We start from the raw sequence: 15,028 nt of genomic DNA, 5'->3' as shown, positions 1-15,028 counted from the left end.
ACAGACATGGAAATCAAATGTGCTTTTGGACAGGTGGGTCATTTTGCAGCCATAGAGTACTGTATTTCATGGCAGGGATGTAGCTTTTCAACTTGGACAAAGCAGATCATCTGGGGACTATTAAGATCATTGTGATCACATTCATTCTAGTTCTTGCTTTGAAAGGTGCTTGGGCACTCATTCTTGTGTGTTACCCGTCATTCCCACATCACTATCTCTGATGACTTTGCAAATAGTCTTTAACCCCCATTACAGTCAGTGATGACATACAAAGGTTTTGTCCTGCCTGCTGATTTCATGCTCAAGTCAGCACAGGACATCATGCTTGTTGCTCTGACACCCAAATCTGCTTTCTCTCGCCCTTGGCATTTCTTGGTGAATGACACATTTGTTATACATTCATTTCTTCAATGTGTCTCACATTCTTTAAACCTCATTACTGTAACAGCTCATATGGGTCTGCCAATCAAACTGCACAAGCTTCTACTAGAATTCCTGTGACACATGCAGGATCAGATTGACATTCCCATAGAGGCAGAGCACATTTTGTACATATGAAGAAAGTGTCACATCTACTCATTGACCTGTGATGAAGGGCACTCTCCTTTCCCTGAAAAAACTTTCCTGTGCATTTCAAATGCCATGTTCTTGAGATACATGGTGGCGAAGGATTCTGCAGGCCAGAGGGAGACATAATGCACCATTTCAGGAAACTTTTCATGAGCCTTCCATGCAAGGTGTTAGCATCATGGAAGCGAACTAAACAGCTTGTGTGACCCACTGCCAATGAATATCTCACTATAGCCTTGGGATCCTGCTGGCTGTATGGTTTTGTCAGGTCAAAAAACTGCTTGCAAAGCACATGTACATCATCCTAAATGACAGAATCTCAGTTGGTGTTACCATGTTACCAGAAAAGTGTAAATGTGATCTCAACCTGGACTTTGTTGTAGGTACTATCAGACCAGCCCAACATTTCCCTCAGAGACCACCCACCTAGGCCTGGCTTTGACATCAGTCCAGGAGGACAAGGGATGAGAGCAAGACCTAACATATTTAAAATTCAAGCCAATGGTCAATTCATGTCACCATTATCAGTACCAACCTTCCAATGGACTCTGGTAGACAAAGTTAGGAAGCACTGGCATTGTCTTGGCAGTGGTTGCTTTGTCCCCATCCTCTGGCCTCTGATGTCTAGAGTTTATACCTCCATCTGGAGATGACAGACTGATGGGCAATTCAAAGCCAAAAATCTGCTCTGACATTAATTTTGCTTCATCTTCCCATGGACTTGGACTGCATTCTGCATTGAAGACCTGTGTATCAGTAACTGGAGGAAAGTAGCAGTCATAATGCATCACTGTGGCAGGTGAACCAGGGTGCTTCGAGTCAAAGTATCTTACATAATTGAAAAGCCTTTGTCCAAGATGTTCTTCAAGTAAGTAACTTCACTAATCCATAAGACTTTGATGGAGACCCCTCATACCAAGCTTCTCTGGACCAGTGAAGGACACAATAGGTCCATACACACCATTGCATTCTCTGACAATGCCCCATACCTTGCAAGTGGCAGTAAGGATTGGAAATTAATGATCCCCTTTTACCTGTATCTGAACATGCAGAGCAGGTAATGATGGCCATGTCATTATTTGGAACATGCAAACTGGGAAGCAGGTACAATCCATAAGTGCTAGGCAAGGGCCCATAACAGTCATCTGATGGTACTGCGATGCTACAGACTACAATTCTTGCTTCCTTATATCAGGTGGTGCAGATGGAACACTTTGGCTTTGGAAGAAACCAGACAAAGGGGTATATTCCACACCATTCTGTTCCAAGTGTGAAACTGAATTTCTTTTCAAAGAACATTTTCTTTAAGGCTGGAATGTTTACTTTGTCAGAAGCTTGTGTTGAGGATATTGCAGTTCATGACAGTACTTGAAGGGTTGCTGCAGTTGCAAGAGGTTGTATTGTTGTTCTTGGCCTGGACATACAATGTGACATAGGTATGTTCACTATTTGGATAAATAATAATGCCTACTGGTGACTGGTGATTCATTTAGACCCCTTTCAACCCATGGCTTGGGAACCTCTGGCATGTTTACCTCCATGCAAGTCAGTTCCTAGATGAGTGCATTTCTTCAAAGATGGAAAGGCTGTCTTTATTGTGTTCTTGGACTCCAAAGACATGTAAGTTGTATAGTACTTTATGAATATTCTTCATTTCCCTCCACTATAGCATTGCGTGGGGCTTGCCAGCATGGGAATGAGTTGTGGTGGTCCAAGCTACTGGCAAGAATGTCTGTTTACTCCTAATGGCATTGCCATGTACCTCAGCTTACCCTTCCCTTCCATAGTAATCATACTGCATGGTCTTCAGAGACCAGACATCTTTTGGTTTGGAACTTACATGACAGCATTGACATATATTGCATGATGGAAAATTCTCAGCCTGTTCTTATTCACAACCTCCATGTCAAGATCAGGTGCAATAATCCAAAGCAGGTAGCATTAGGGTGGCATGGAGAGATTGCAATCAATGGCACAGATAATGGGGAGATTCAGCTTCATGAAGTTATGTCTGGGAATCAGTGATGCATCCTTCATCATGGTGCGAGTAAGTTGTCCCATTCAATACAGGAAGCTAAGCAGGTTTTTACTAATGCTTTCAGGCACTCAGCTGGTCCAGACAGTGGCAGTGAGTGTCTCCATATTGAGAGGGATTAGCACTCTGTTATTTATATGTGTGTAGTATTATTCTCCCAGAGTTGGCCAGCATTACATTGCCAGTGCAACTACTGACCCTAAGTCACTGCTGGTGCTGAAACTCTGGTCCCTGGGCTCTGCAGTGGAGCCAACCACCTCAAAATCAATCACCGACTTCATGTGTATGGGACTGAGATACGTTCAATGCAGACCATTCAATGCACAAGGGATGGCCATCTACCTACTACTAGTTGTGGCATTAGGTATGGGGTACATTGCAGGGTTGCTACAAGTTGGGGTAGGGTTGTGGAAGGAATATACCAGCTACTAGGTTGAAGCTCAGATTGTTTTTGGATATGTAGCATCTAATGACCATCTTGGGATAATCAATTGCAATTGCAGTTGTCAGCAATCTTGCCTAGCCAAGTCCTGTTTGTGCTTGCCAGGAATTTGTGCTGCTAATAGTCAAGAGGGAATGATTGTCTTCCATTGAGTCTTCAGTTTTTATTCTGCCATCTGGCATATCCCTCAAATGCATTCTCAATAATGAGCCACCACCACATTCCTTAGCACCTCTTCTGCTGGTCTGCTGGTTTTCTCTTATCAGGTGCTGGAGGGCGATATAACCTCTCGCCTGGCATCACCAGCGGAGGAAGGACAAAAAATCGACAGCAACAGCATGACCAAATGTATAGAAACCTTGGAACAAGCCCAGTGGAATGTTTAGACAAATATTGTATGGAGGGACATTATGAAGGTGTGTGAATAAGATTCGTTGTGTAGGTGGTATCAACCAATACCCTTTAGGTATACAACTATGTCAATCAGGAGCATCAGTCAGACATTTTCCACCATTGCTCAGTTGTTGATGGTGGAAGTCAATGTACATGTTGCCTGTGCCATAATGTTGATGAGATCATATGCCTGAGCATGTCCCATGACCAGCATATGGCCATATCCCTCAGTTTTGCACCATCTCACACACTCCTGTATCTCCAGTGGTTATTCCCCCAACATCTGCCTCTCTACCCTAAGGAACTCCTGCTCTGACATCCAACCAGTCATTTTCATCTACAGTATTGTCTGAGGCACAACCTACTGTTGATTCTTGTGTAGTGGGCATGGTTTGACATCAGTTGGACAATTTGAGTATGCATGAACAATATCTATCATTACCACACTATTCAACATCTGCAATCTAGCATCATCCTTCCATGACTGTTGTCCCATTACACCCACCAAAATGACAAAACAACTTGACACCCCTGATGATCATGTGCCCCAGTTTCATGCCATCTCACACACTCCTACATCTCTGGTGAGTTTTCCCCCAGGGTCTGCCTTGCTACTCCAAGGAACTCCTGCTCTGACATGTACCTTGGTGAACATCATGTTGACTTAGCTGCAGAAAACAATGGCTTACCTGTAATCTCAAGCTTATGCATCATTTCTGCCAGTCATTTCATCCTAGCAGAAAGTGAGCAGCCAGATGAAGATTCACTAGGATCAAGTGATGTCATGGTTGTCATGATAATTGTCCCAACATTGTCATCACTCTCATGTGGCTTGGTTCTGAGACCTCTGATGGCTCCATCTCATTTCCTGTCAGAGAAGCTTACAGACCACCAATGTCTGATCTTCTGTGCTGGCATGCAGAACTTATCATGGTGTGGGTCTTTCATCATGGATATGGGGGTAACACTCATTCTCTTCAGTGCCAATCAGGGGGCCATAGATATTGTCAATGAGGGTGGCTTACAAACAGTTACAAAGGGGGGGTCCAGCCTGATCCTCTGCGACTGCCACTTCCTCGTCCTGAGCAAGTGGCCATACAAATCACAGCCACCAATGATCCATCAAAAGTGAATGAAGTGAGGTCAACTTCCTCCTGATCATTAGTATACCCTTCCCCCACCTCTTCTAACCCACTCATATTGACTCCTCCCATCTGGTCCCTGTCCTGTTCCTTTTCATTCCTGTCCTCTTGCTCCTTGGCTATGCCTTGCTTGTGATACAACCATCCAGAGTCATCTTCTTGCAGACTCTCAATATCTTGGAAAGGATCCTTGCTCCATATATCATGTGAATGGGGCCAGCATGCTTGACAAATGATGGTGCACTACTTGCCATGACCATTGTTCCCAAAGCAGTGCTTGTAGACACAAATCATTTCAAGTCCTCATTGTTCCCTGAGTGGGCAGTTTGATTGATGGTAACCATTGATTCTCGCATAGTGGCATGGTTCATCATCAGTCAGACAATTCATATCTATCATTACCACACTATTCAACATCTGTGATCTAGCTTCACCTGTCTGCAACTGTCATCCAATTACACCCACCAAAATGTGAGAACAACTTGGCACCCCTTATGATCATGTGCCCCAGTTTCATGCCATCTCACACACTCCTGCATCTCCAGCAGTTATTCCCCCAATGTCTGCCTCTCTACCCCAAGGAACTCCTGCTCTGACATCTAACCACTCATTTTCATCTATGGTATCACCTGAGGTGCAACCCACCATCAATTCTTGTGTAGTGGGCATTTTTCATCATCAGTAAGACAATTCATATCTATCATTACTGCACTATTTAATGTCTGTGATCTAGCTTCATCCTTCCATGACCATCATCCCACCAAAACATCAGAACAACTTGGCATCCCTGATGATCATGTGCCCCAGTTTCATGCCATCTCACATGCTCCTGCATCTCCAGCAGTTATCCGACATCCAATCAGTCATTTTCATCCACAGTATCATCATCTGAGGCACAACCTCACATCCCCAAGTCATTGCTCAGTTGCTGATGGTGGAAGGACTTATAATGGCAAGTGTATTACTGGCACAATGGGTGCCTACCTGGCTGTCCAAGCATATGGTGGAAGTACATCAGATGGACCCTGTTTCATCCATGAGATGGCTGAATGGAGTGTGACAATTAGGTACTGCAGGAGCCAGGGTTTTCCATAGAGGACATGGGGCACCTGTGAAGTGCACAGGTTGTATGAACCTTTTGGAGACTGGTGGATTGTAAGCCTTGAACTGTTAACATGATGTCTATTGACTGGCATGGCTTTTCGAGTGGAAACTGTCAATTTTCACAGGATGAACCAGCTCCTGTTCAATGAGACCATATCATTGACATGAATTTGTATGTACAGGTGCTTTCTTCAATTACTAACCCTACCAATACATCAGAAATTATAATGTTCTGCAGTAAGTGAGAAGCAAACTCACCCTGTTAAGTGATAGAACAACTTGATATGCACCCTCCTGCACTTGTGGAGACTTGAAAGGTGTGACTGCAGCATGACAGATAATGTCTGATGCCTTGATGACCCTAACACAGGTCTGGGTGTGGTATAACTGCACTTCCAGGAGTGGGTATTGACAGTATGGGTCATGACTATATTCCAGAGATGAAAGATCCAAAAACTGGAGGACTTCTGCAAAGCACTCTGTAATGTAGGTCCCTTGGTTGATGTGAGAATGATATAAGAGCCCAGTAATTTGGCCAGCCTTTGGTTTGTCACAATCAGGCACTTCAAAAAGGACAATGGAGCTGCCTTTTCTCTGCTTTACTGATGCCACAAACTTGACCCCATGGAGTTCAATTTCCTTGCAGTAATTGACAGAGGGATCAAGTACATGACCTGGCTTGGTTGCACTTGTTTGATAGGATAAGAAGGGCAATGCAGTGGCATCACAATTGAGTCAGGCAAGCAGGAGTTCATAGATGTCATTGGGAAGGGTCTTGGGATGGTCCAATCCTCCAGTTTCTGGAACTAACAGATTTGCAGGTTTGGCCAAGGCTGCTAGATCACTGGTGAGTGTACTGTTGAACACATATCACCATAGTGTTTATGGATCAGGGGCTTCAGTGCATCCAATACCTGAGGGAGCCTTGACTGGTGTTGAAGCAGTGCATGAAGATTCCCACCTTGGCAAAAGGCTTTCATGAATGTTGACTCTAGTTCACCTGGTAGATTTCATTTAGTTAAATAGTAATTCTAAAGCAACCAGGACTTACCAATTCATTATTTGTATGGTACTGTTGAATAATACCATTGAAATGTTCAAAAGGAAAAGACCACCATCCATGGACAGGTCCAAAGAGCTGGATGCACTGAGATAGGTGAAGTGATAAATGATGGGAAGGCTGGAGTACTTCTGTTGTATACAACTCCACCAATGATGTGAGGTAGTAATGAAGGTAGGGGTTAACAATTTCCACATGGTCATCAGATGTTGACCTCCTAGTAGCCCACTGGACAGCAATGACAAGTGCAATGTAGCTGTCCAGCATGGATTTCTCCTGACTTCCCACAGGAAAATGGCCCCAGAGGCAGACAAGGGTGATAACAAGATGAACAAGGCATGCACTTCTCCACTGATCTGCTTTGAGTTTCCCATGCCCAGGACTACCCAAGTTGTGAGGAGGCCTTGTCATCCATGATGGCAGAGTGGTAGTTGCCATGTCAGCCCATACTTCTGTTAGAATTTCTTGACCCAATACAATGGTCTTTGAACTCCCCCTTGCCCATGCTTCTGCAAGATCAACAATAGGATGTGGATAAACAGCAGGGACTTGGATTTCACTGTTAGAGTTATGTTTATACTAGAATCAAACCATATTAGTTTTTTGACCAGCTTGCATGAAAAGTCAACATACCCAATTAATCAAGGCATCTGCATAGTCTTTCTTTCCTGAAGAAGCTGGAGGGAGCTGTAGATTATTTGCCTGTGCAAGAGCAACTATGTATCCCCTGCAGAGACGACTGAGTGCTGTCCTAGACAAGGCTTTGATTGCATCAACACCCCTCTGAAGTTCAACTTGCTGCCTCTCTGGGTCATGAGGGGGAGCAGCTGCACTGGCCTTCTTCTCAGCATTCATTCCCCAGACCTCCTGGCAATGATGTGGGAGTTCATTCAAGAAGAGGTTGTGTGTTGCATCCAAGACAGAAAAGTGAATGGGGTCCCAGTATGGTAGTCAAAGCAGCTCAGACCATCAGGTTTGGTAGAGTTTCCACAAGCTCTCTCAAGCAGCTTCAGTTGGTGCATGGAGCCATTGCAGAGCATGTGTCAGATGTTCCTCCCAGGTTTGTTGTTTCCAGGACCCAGTGTTAAAGTTTGCCAAGTCATCCTTGGATATCCAGCAGAAGGGACACCAACCCTCAGAACTGCTATAACTGGCAAATCCAGCTGCTTTTGCAAGTGCTGGCAGATCACATACAAGGGGAATGACAGCTGCACAAACCAAGCATCCCATGGCATAGTCAGCAGTCCTGGTGAACCAGATCCCAGAGTGCCAAAACTGCAGGAGTTCATCAACAAGAGGGCCAATGAAATGATTAAGATGATGTAATGGAGGGGCTTTGGGACCTGGTATGATCCCCACAAGGTAGACATTCTCTGGGTGGTAATGAAGATGGATGGGTAAATTCATGCAAACCATGTAGATGGCACCAACAGATTTGGCCTTTCCAGAAATTTGATTTCCATAGGGATTGAACCAGTCAATGAATAGGCTAAACACAAGTCGAGCTTCCCCAGAGACAGCATCTAACCAGGGCTTCCCATCAGGACCCTTAAAGGATTGGAATGCCTCACCATCCCAAACATCACAGACAGGTCCATGTTTCCAAGGGCACACCAGTTGGGAGATGAATGAATCAGGATGGCCAGCTGTGGTGGTTTCCATGGACTGTTCAATGCCTGGTTGTGAAAGTGGACAGGCAAGCTGGCTTTTGAGTGGCTGATAATTGAATGTCTGGTGTGGCACAGAATCTCCTGTAGAACTTGAAGAACAATACAAAAGTGGTGTGTTGCAGATTGGGCTTCCAGTTGTCTGCCTGGCAGTGCACTGCTCTGGGATATCAAGGGTCTGAGCCTGGTACTTGTACAAGTATAGTGCACAGCAGCTGGGGCAACAAGCATAGATATTGAGCTCTGGGTCTAAATTGAGGGTATGGATAGCCAGCCAAAGGTCCTGAGGCCAACTCTGGAATTGCAAGGAGTCACAAAACAGTGGGAGTGGGATGTTTCCCCCAAGGGATGTCATGGCCCATTCACAGGCAGATAACACAATTAATTGAACTGCATCCAACAGGAAATTAGATGCATTTTGTGGCATATTTGACAGAAGGTGAAGCATGACAACAACAGTTATACAGGCCAACACAGGTGCTGATGCAGTTTTGAGATGATCAAGGAAGCCAATGTGCAGGTCTGTTGGATATTCATTATATGATTTCATCCCAAGTGACAAAATGCACTAACCAGTGGAGTAACTTGAGTCAGACATCAAGTTCAGACTCCCAGAAAATGACTGCAAGCCCTGCTCTCCCTTCAGCTTTGCCCATTGGTCATCAACTATTGCATCCAAGTGCTCGCAATAAGAGCCCAGCTCCTGGGAAAGGTGCCTCTGTGATTCTCAAACATCCAGGTCCATGCTGTCTTGAGGGTACACACCATCTACTAACCTGATCAGGCTCATGATGGCCTCCTGATGCATAAGAAAAACTGAACAGTGCTGCTGATGGAGAGCAGGGGGTGGATCATTCATGGCCTTTGGCTGGCTATCGAATACTAATGTTTGAGTGAGAAGGTGGCTCGCACTGATCTGATGTCCATGGAACAATTCATGATAATGTGTGAGCATGGACCTCAAGAGGGTATTTGCATCAGTGGGACAATCAACAGACAGATTAATGTTGATGGGAGCATTAAGCATGGTCAAATCAACAGATGGACCACCTGTATCTAGATAAATCAATGCTCATTTAATTAAACCTACTGCTGGCAGATGACCTACATTCAATATCCATAGGAGCACTATTGCAATAATGGACAAGTGCAGACCTCAAGACAGTATTTGCATTGGCAGGATGACCAAAATACTATGGGCCAAACTTATCATAACCCCTATGGCTCAGTTATTGCTGAGGTCCAACAAAGGTTCACTCCTTCTGGTGAGTTCTTCTGAGATCACAATGGAGGAGGGAGAAAGGATGAAAGCAAAGGGATGAAGCTGAGTTGCAAGTAATTGAAAAACTGAGGATACAGGGGAAGTACTTGACACTTATATACCTGTAAGTAAGAGTACCATACTAGTTGCGACAGACATGTTGCAATGCATATCTGCAGTAATCAACAAACAAATCAGTCAAATAGATAAGTCAGAATGAGTCATACTGTGTCATATGATGGGGGTAGTGAAGTGGATGAAGGCTATACTGGCTGTGCAACCAATGTGTGGTGAAGAGCCTGACACCAGAGCAAGGAAACAACATATGAGTAATATAAATGAGTCATAAACAAGAAACATAACATGTCATCCATCAGAGTGGGTGGTGGAACACCAGATCTTCCAGGGGTGCAGCATTAGTGGGTATTGGAAATACTGTGACAGCTGGAGATCCAAGTCCTCCTTGCAGCATCCAGACCCCTAGGATGGCAATGACTACAAGGGACACAAGCAGGCATGTGACACACATGACCATGAGGAGTCAAAAAAGGAAGGACCCCTGACATGGGCATAACATCACCCCCCCCCAAGATCCTCAGACCCATGAGGACAAGGTGGGCATGTTAGTGGGTTGGGTGGATAGGGGTCAGTGAGTAGTGTAAACACAGGAATGCATTCAACTAGCGACAGGCAATGGAGGCAATGGAGATGGTGGTTCCTCAAGGAATGGAGTAAAGTGGGAGCCATGTCTATTCTGGCATGACCAATGTCCCAGGTAACAGCATTGAAAGCATGCATGGGCATAGAGAATGTGGTCAGTGGGAACAGGGGCCTGTCCTCCAAGATGGAACCAAAGTTGATCAAGAGGGATGGGGATGAAGGGAGTCACAGGGAGAGGGTTGGAGGAATGGACAGTGTTGTGATAGTGTTTATGGATTCCTGCCCAAGCTGCATCCTGCAACAGAACCTCCCAAGCAGAGTTGTGAGTCCTGGTACCCAGTCATTCACCAACCTCTTTATATAAAGCTGCCCCATTGATGTACTTCAGCTCTAGGGCCTTCCAGGCATCCACCTTTTCCTGTTCCGAGATCTTGGGTTTGCCAATCCTTCCTTCCAAAGTCAATGATTCCTCTTGCTTCAGATGAATGCAATCAAGAAGGCAAGAAGTGGGTGGGGCAAGAAACTCACTGATCTGTTGATGGAGAAGGTGATGATAGGCACCACCCATGACTGCTTCTAAAACCTCCAAGGTTCCCTGTTCCAGCATGTTGATCATTATGACTTTGGACAGGGGTGTGGTTCCACTAAGTTTTCAGGTGTGTATCTTCAAGACAGCATGACCAATTATGTCTGTCACTCTGTAGATCTCAGACAGCAGCCCAAAATACTTAACTTGTTTGGTGAGCACCCATCAATGTTGTCCCTGTCATGGAAGACATCAAGTGCCCTAACAATGTCCAAGTAGTCACTTGCTGAGACTGGTAATCACAGCTCGTCATCCCAGGCAAGGGCTGCCAAGGCAAGGAGATCAAGGGCTGCATGGTGTGCACTGTCAGAGTAGGTGGCAAAGGTGGTGCATACATGGGGAGATTCAGGAGCATCAGGACTACCAGCCTTGGCTGCTCAACCACCAGTGTCATTGTCAGCACATGCCTTACCCTTTCCCCATTGGTTACCATCTCCACCAACAGAGATTCTGGCCTTGGGAGTGGGGACTCTCCTGACCAAAAAGGATGCATGTGGATGCAGTTGGAGAGAGTGGGCAACAGGGGGCAATGTCCCCCTAGGCTTCAAGACAGGGGACAAGGGGTATGAGTCAGGAACACAGGAGGTGGTCATCAGGGGAGAGGATGGTGCATAGACAGTGATGGGAGGGATGAGGAGCACAGGCCAGTCAGCTGAGGGATCATAAAGGGATTCAGTGGGGGGGAGGTCTGCATAGTCATTTTCTGTATTGACAGAATGAGGGGAGTCCATTTAATTTTGAAGGTGATGAGCAAGTTTGTACTGGTCAAGAGCTTCAGAAGCATGATCCTTTATATGCTCTTCAGGTTCCTGGGTATTTGACAAATGGGGTTATCTTATGATTAATTATTGACTCAACCTCCCATTCTATTTCATCATCCACAAGTTCCAGAAGTGGTGCTGGAGGTGCTGCACCACATGTCTTGTTTTCAATGTAAGGGAAGATCTGAGAGGCATGGAAGACAGGATGAACTTTCCAAGTTGGCAGGAGTTCCAATTGGAAGGCTACCAGGGAAATGACCTGAGTCACCTTGAAGGGCCTGAGCCATCAGGGCACAATCTTGTCACACTGGTTCCTGATCCTTAGGTGTCCAGTTTCCAAGAGAATGCAGTCTCTGACCTTGGGCAGTATGTAGGAACCTTTACTGTGCAATCACATCAGATCCTGTGCTTTCTTGTGCACAAGAATGGCAACATCCCAGTTTGATGCCAACCTTTCCAGTCTTTCATCCACCAAGGGGACCATGGTAAGGCATTTTTCAGGGTAAGGGGACAGATTGTAACCAAGAAGAAGCAAGAAAGGAGTCATTTGATGGACCAAGTGGATGCAGGAGTTGTGGGCAAACTTGGCAGAGGGGAGCTTGGCAGCCCAAGAGTTTGGGGCTTCTGTGCAGTACAGGCAAAGATACCCTTCCACCTCCTGATTCACTTGTTTGCTTTCTCCATTGGTTTGCAGGTGATATCCTGTGGATAACTTAGGAGTTCCCCCTATAGCCTTGTAAAGTTCCCTTGTAAAAGATGATGTGAACTGCAGTCTGTGATCACTGATTACTGACTCTGGGACACCAAAATGGGAATAAATGAACTGATGGAAGAGCTGGGCAATCCTGATAGAGTCTATTGTTTTGTGACACAGAACAAACAGGGTGGCCTTTGTAAGACCCTGATCAACAACCATGAGAATAGAGTCATATTTTTGTTCTCCCAAGACTGGGAGATCTGTGATGAGATCCATAGAGATTTGTTGGAATGGAAATGCAGTTTTGGGCATGTCATGAGGGACAACAGGTGGTGTTGGTGGGTGAGTCATGACCTTAGTGGTCTGACAGGAGGGGCAACCTGTGACATAAGCTTTGATATCCTTTCCCATACCTTCCCACCAGACTTCTTTCCACATTTTGGCAAACATTGCCTTTTGTCTGGGGTGGCCAGCAGACTCGTGATCATGGTAAGAACACATGCAATGGTGGCAGTCTTCAGGTGGGATGTATAAACACATGGTTCCAAACCATTTTGTTCTGTCATTTGCAAGGGTTATATTATCCTTGGGTTCTGAACCTGTAGAGTCTTTTGATGTATCATTCTTGACATGCTCATACAGGTCCATGGATATAGTGTATATTCCCCTGGCTCCTTTGTCAGTATTCCTTAATGGGTGAGCATCAGGGACCTTTTTCTCCTTTAGTGTTTCCTCAGCTGGGTGAGAATAGGGCTTGGAGTTATTTTGGCTTTGCTGTATCTGTGCTGGAAGGCAACCAATGCAAGTGAGATGGTTGATTTTTAACTGTTTTTGGATTTTTGTAAGGGAAAAAGTGGGGGAAACAAAATGAATGCAGGAATCCACCCCCTCTGAAAGCCAAAGGTTCACAGGGAGAACCATGGCAATGGGGGTGGGCTCCTCAAGGGTCCCTTTGTGGGACAGGGTATCAGCCAGGACCTGTAGGTGGCCAGCTTTCCAGGAAAAATGGATTAGATAGGACTGAACAGTAGTGGCCTAACAGGCTTGATGAGGTGTGAGCTGCTGCAGTTCATGATAATACTCCAATTTTTTATGATCAGTAAAGATCACAGTGGGCTCTACCAGAGACAAGAGGTAGGGGCAGAAAGCCTTTAGTGCTTGAATGACCACAAGCATTTCCCAGTCATAGACTTGGTAATGCTGTTCCGCTCTGACCAGGGATTGCAACAGGTAGGAACACAGGTGCCACTTGTTATCGGTTCCCTTCTGGGAAAGGACTGCCCCAGTTCTGAGTTTCAAGGCATCAGTAAAGAGAGCAAATGGCTTTGAAAAGTTGGGGATAGTGAGGACCAGAGAGGAACATAACAAAGTTTTTAGCCTTTTGAAGGCTGCATTCCATTCCTGTGTCCACCAGTAGGGTTCTCCTTTCTTAGTGAGGTCATGGAGGGGCCTAGCAACACTTGAGAAGGAAGGGATAAACTTGCAATAGAAGTTGCAGAAGCCAAGGAACTGGAAAAGTCCCATAAGATTTTCAGGGGCTTCCCAAGAGGAGATGGCATTGGTCTTCATAGGCAAAGTTTCCATATGCCCCTTTCCAATGATCATCCCAAGGAATTCAACTTCTTCAGCTTCAAAGCAGCACTTGCTTATCTTAAGGCACAGTTCTTCCCTTTCACAAATCTCCAGGAACTCCAGGACATGATTTCAGAGTTCTTCCAGTGTCTTGGCATGGATAATGACATCATCCATATATCCAACCTGTTTTCCATGTTGTGATTCAAAGGTATGGTCCATATACCTCTGGAAAGAAGGGGGTGAGTTACATTGACCAAAGAACATTACTGTTGGTTCAAACAGTCCTCTAGGGGTAATGAACACCCCTTTCCACTCATCTCCTTCTTTTACCCAAAGGTTTGTAAACCCCCAATGAATGTCGAACTTGGCATAGTATTTGGACTCAACCAACTCATCAAACAGGGCCTGGGTATTGGGTAATGGGTGTGCATCTTGAACAGTGAAAGAATTCAAATAGCAGTGGTCTTGAATTAACTGCTTCTTCCCATCTTTCTTTGCCACAAAAAATACCAGCACTGCTTGTGGTGACATTGATGGTTGAATCTTTTTGCATTTGAGGTTTTTGTCAAGGAATTTGTCTAGAATTTTTAGTTCATCAGGAGACATGGGATATACCACTGCCTTTTTTGGCTTGAAGTCCTCTGTCAGCCAGATTTCATGATCCAACCTGGGACAGTGTCATGGAAGCAGGATATCATCTTCTGCAAAAACCTTGGAAAACCTTTGATATCTTGCTGGAAGAGTTACCTCTTCCTTCATCGAAGCCAGAGCAGCTTCTAATGCTGTGGACAAGGTTGTTTTATTAACCACAACCTCTGAGATTACCTTCGTAATTGGTCACAGCACATCTGGGGACAGACTGGAAGTTTCCTTTGTACTGCATGTGTCTGAAGACACTACCTGTGAAACATTAGTTACTTTTTCATTGGGATAGATGAACCTGTCATCCCAACACATGATTTTTCCAGTTTCCCAATTCATGTGTGGTTTATATTCCTTGAGAAATGGCATTCCAAGAAGGACATGCTCTTTCCCTACTAGGGGTCCAATGTAACACTTGACTTGTATAATGTGC

At 45.1% G+C, this 15,028-nt stretch overlaps 1 protein-coding gene across 1 annotated transcript; it reads right to left on the bottom strand.

Annotated features, from left to right (window-relative positions):
- Positions 1–5,441: 5,441 nt before the first annotated feature.
- Positions 5,442–9,440, bottom strand: F5J12DRAFT_786546 (uncharacterized protein; the record flags this gene model as incomplete). Its single annotated transcript, XM_051743467.1, has 11 exons — positions 5,442–5,482; positions 5,567–5,607; positions 5,890–5,918; positions 5,945–6,374; positions 6,498–6,542; positions 6,889–7,325; positions 7,380–7,613; positions 7,880–7,924; positions 8,160–8,935; positions 8,987–9,139; positions 9,179–9,440. The coding sequence occupies 11 exons, from the start codon at positions 9,438–9,440 to the stop codon at positions 5,442–5,444; spliced, it is 2,493 nt and encodes an 830-aa protein (XP_051595224.1).
- Positions 9,441–15,028: the final 5,588 nt, after the last annotated feature.

The sequence above is a fragment of the Pisolithus orientalis genome (genome assembly GCF_024613125.1).
Source record: "Pisolithus orientalis strain OTSU chromosome Unknown F5J12scaffold_59, whole genome shotgun sequence".
Taxonomy (NCBI): Eukaryota; Fungi; Basidiomycota; class Agaricomycetes; order Boletales; family Pisolithaceae; genus Pisolithus; species Pisolithus orientalis.
This window is presented reverse-complemented; position numbering and strand designations above follow the sequence as displayed.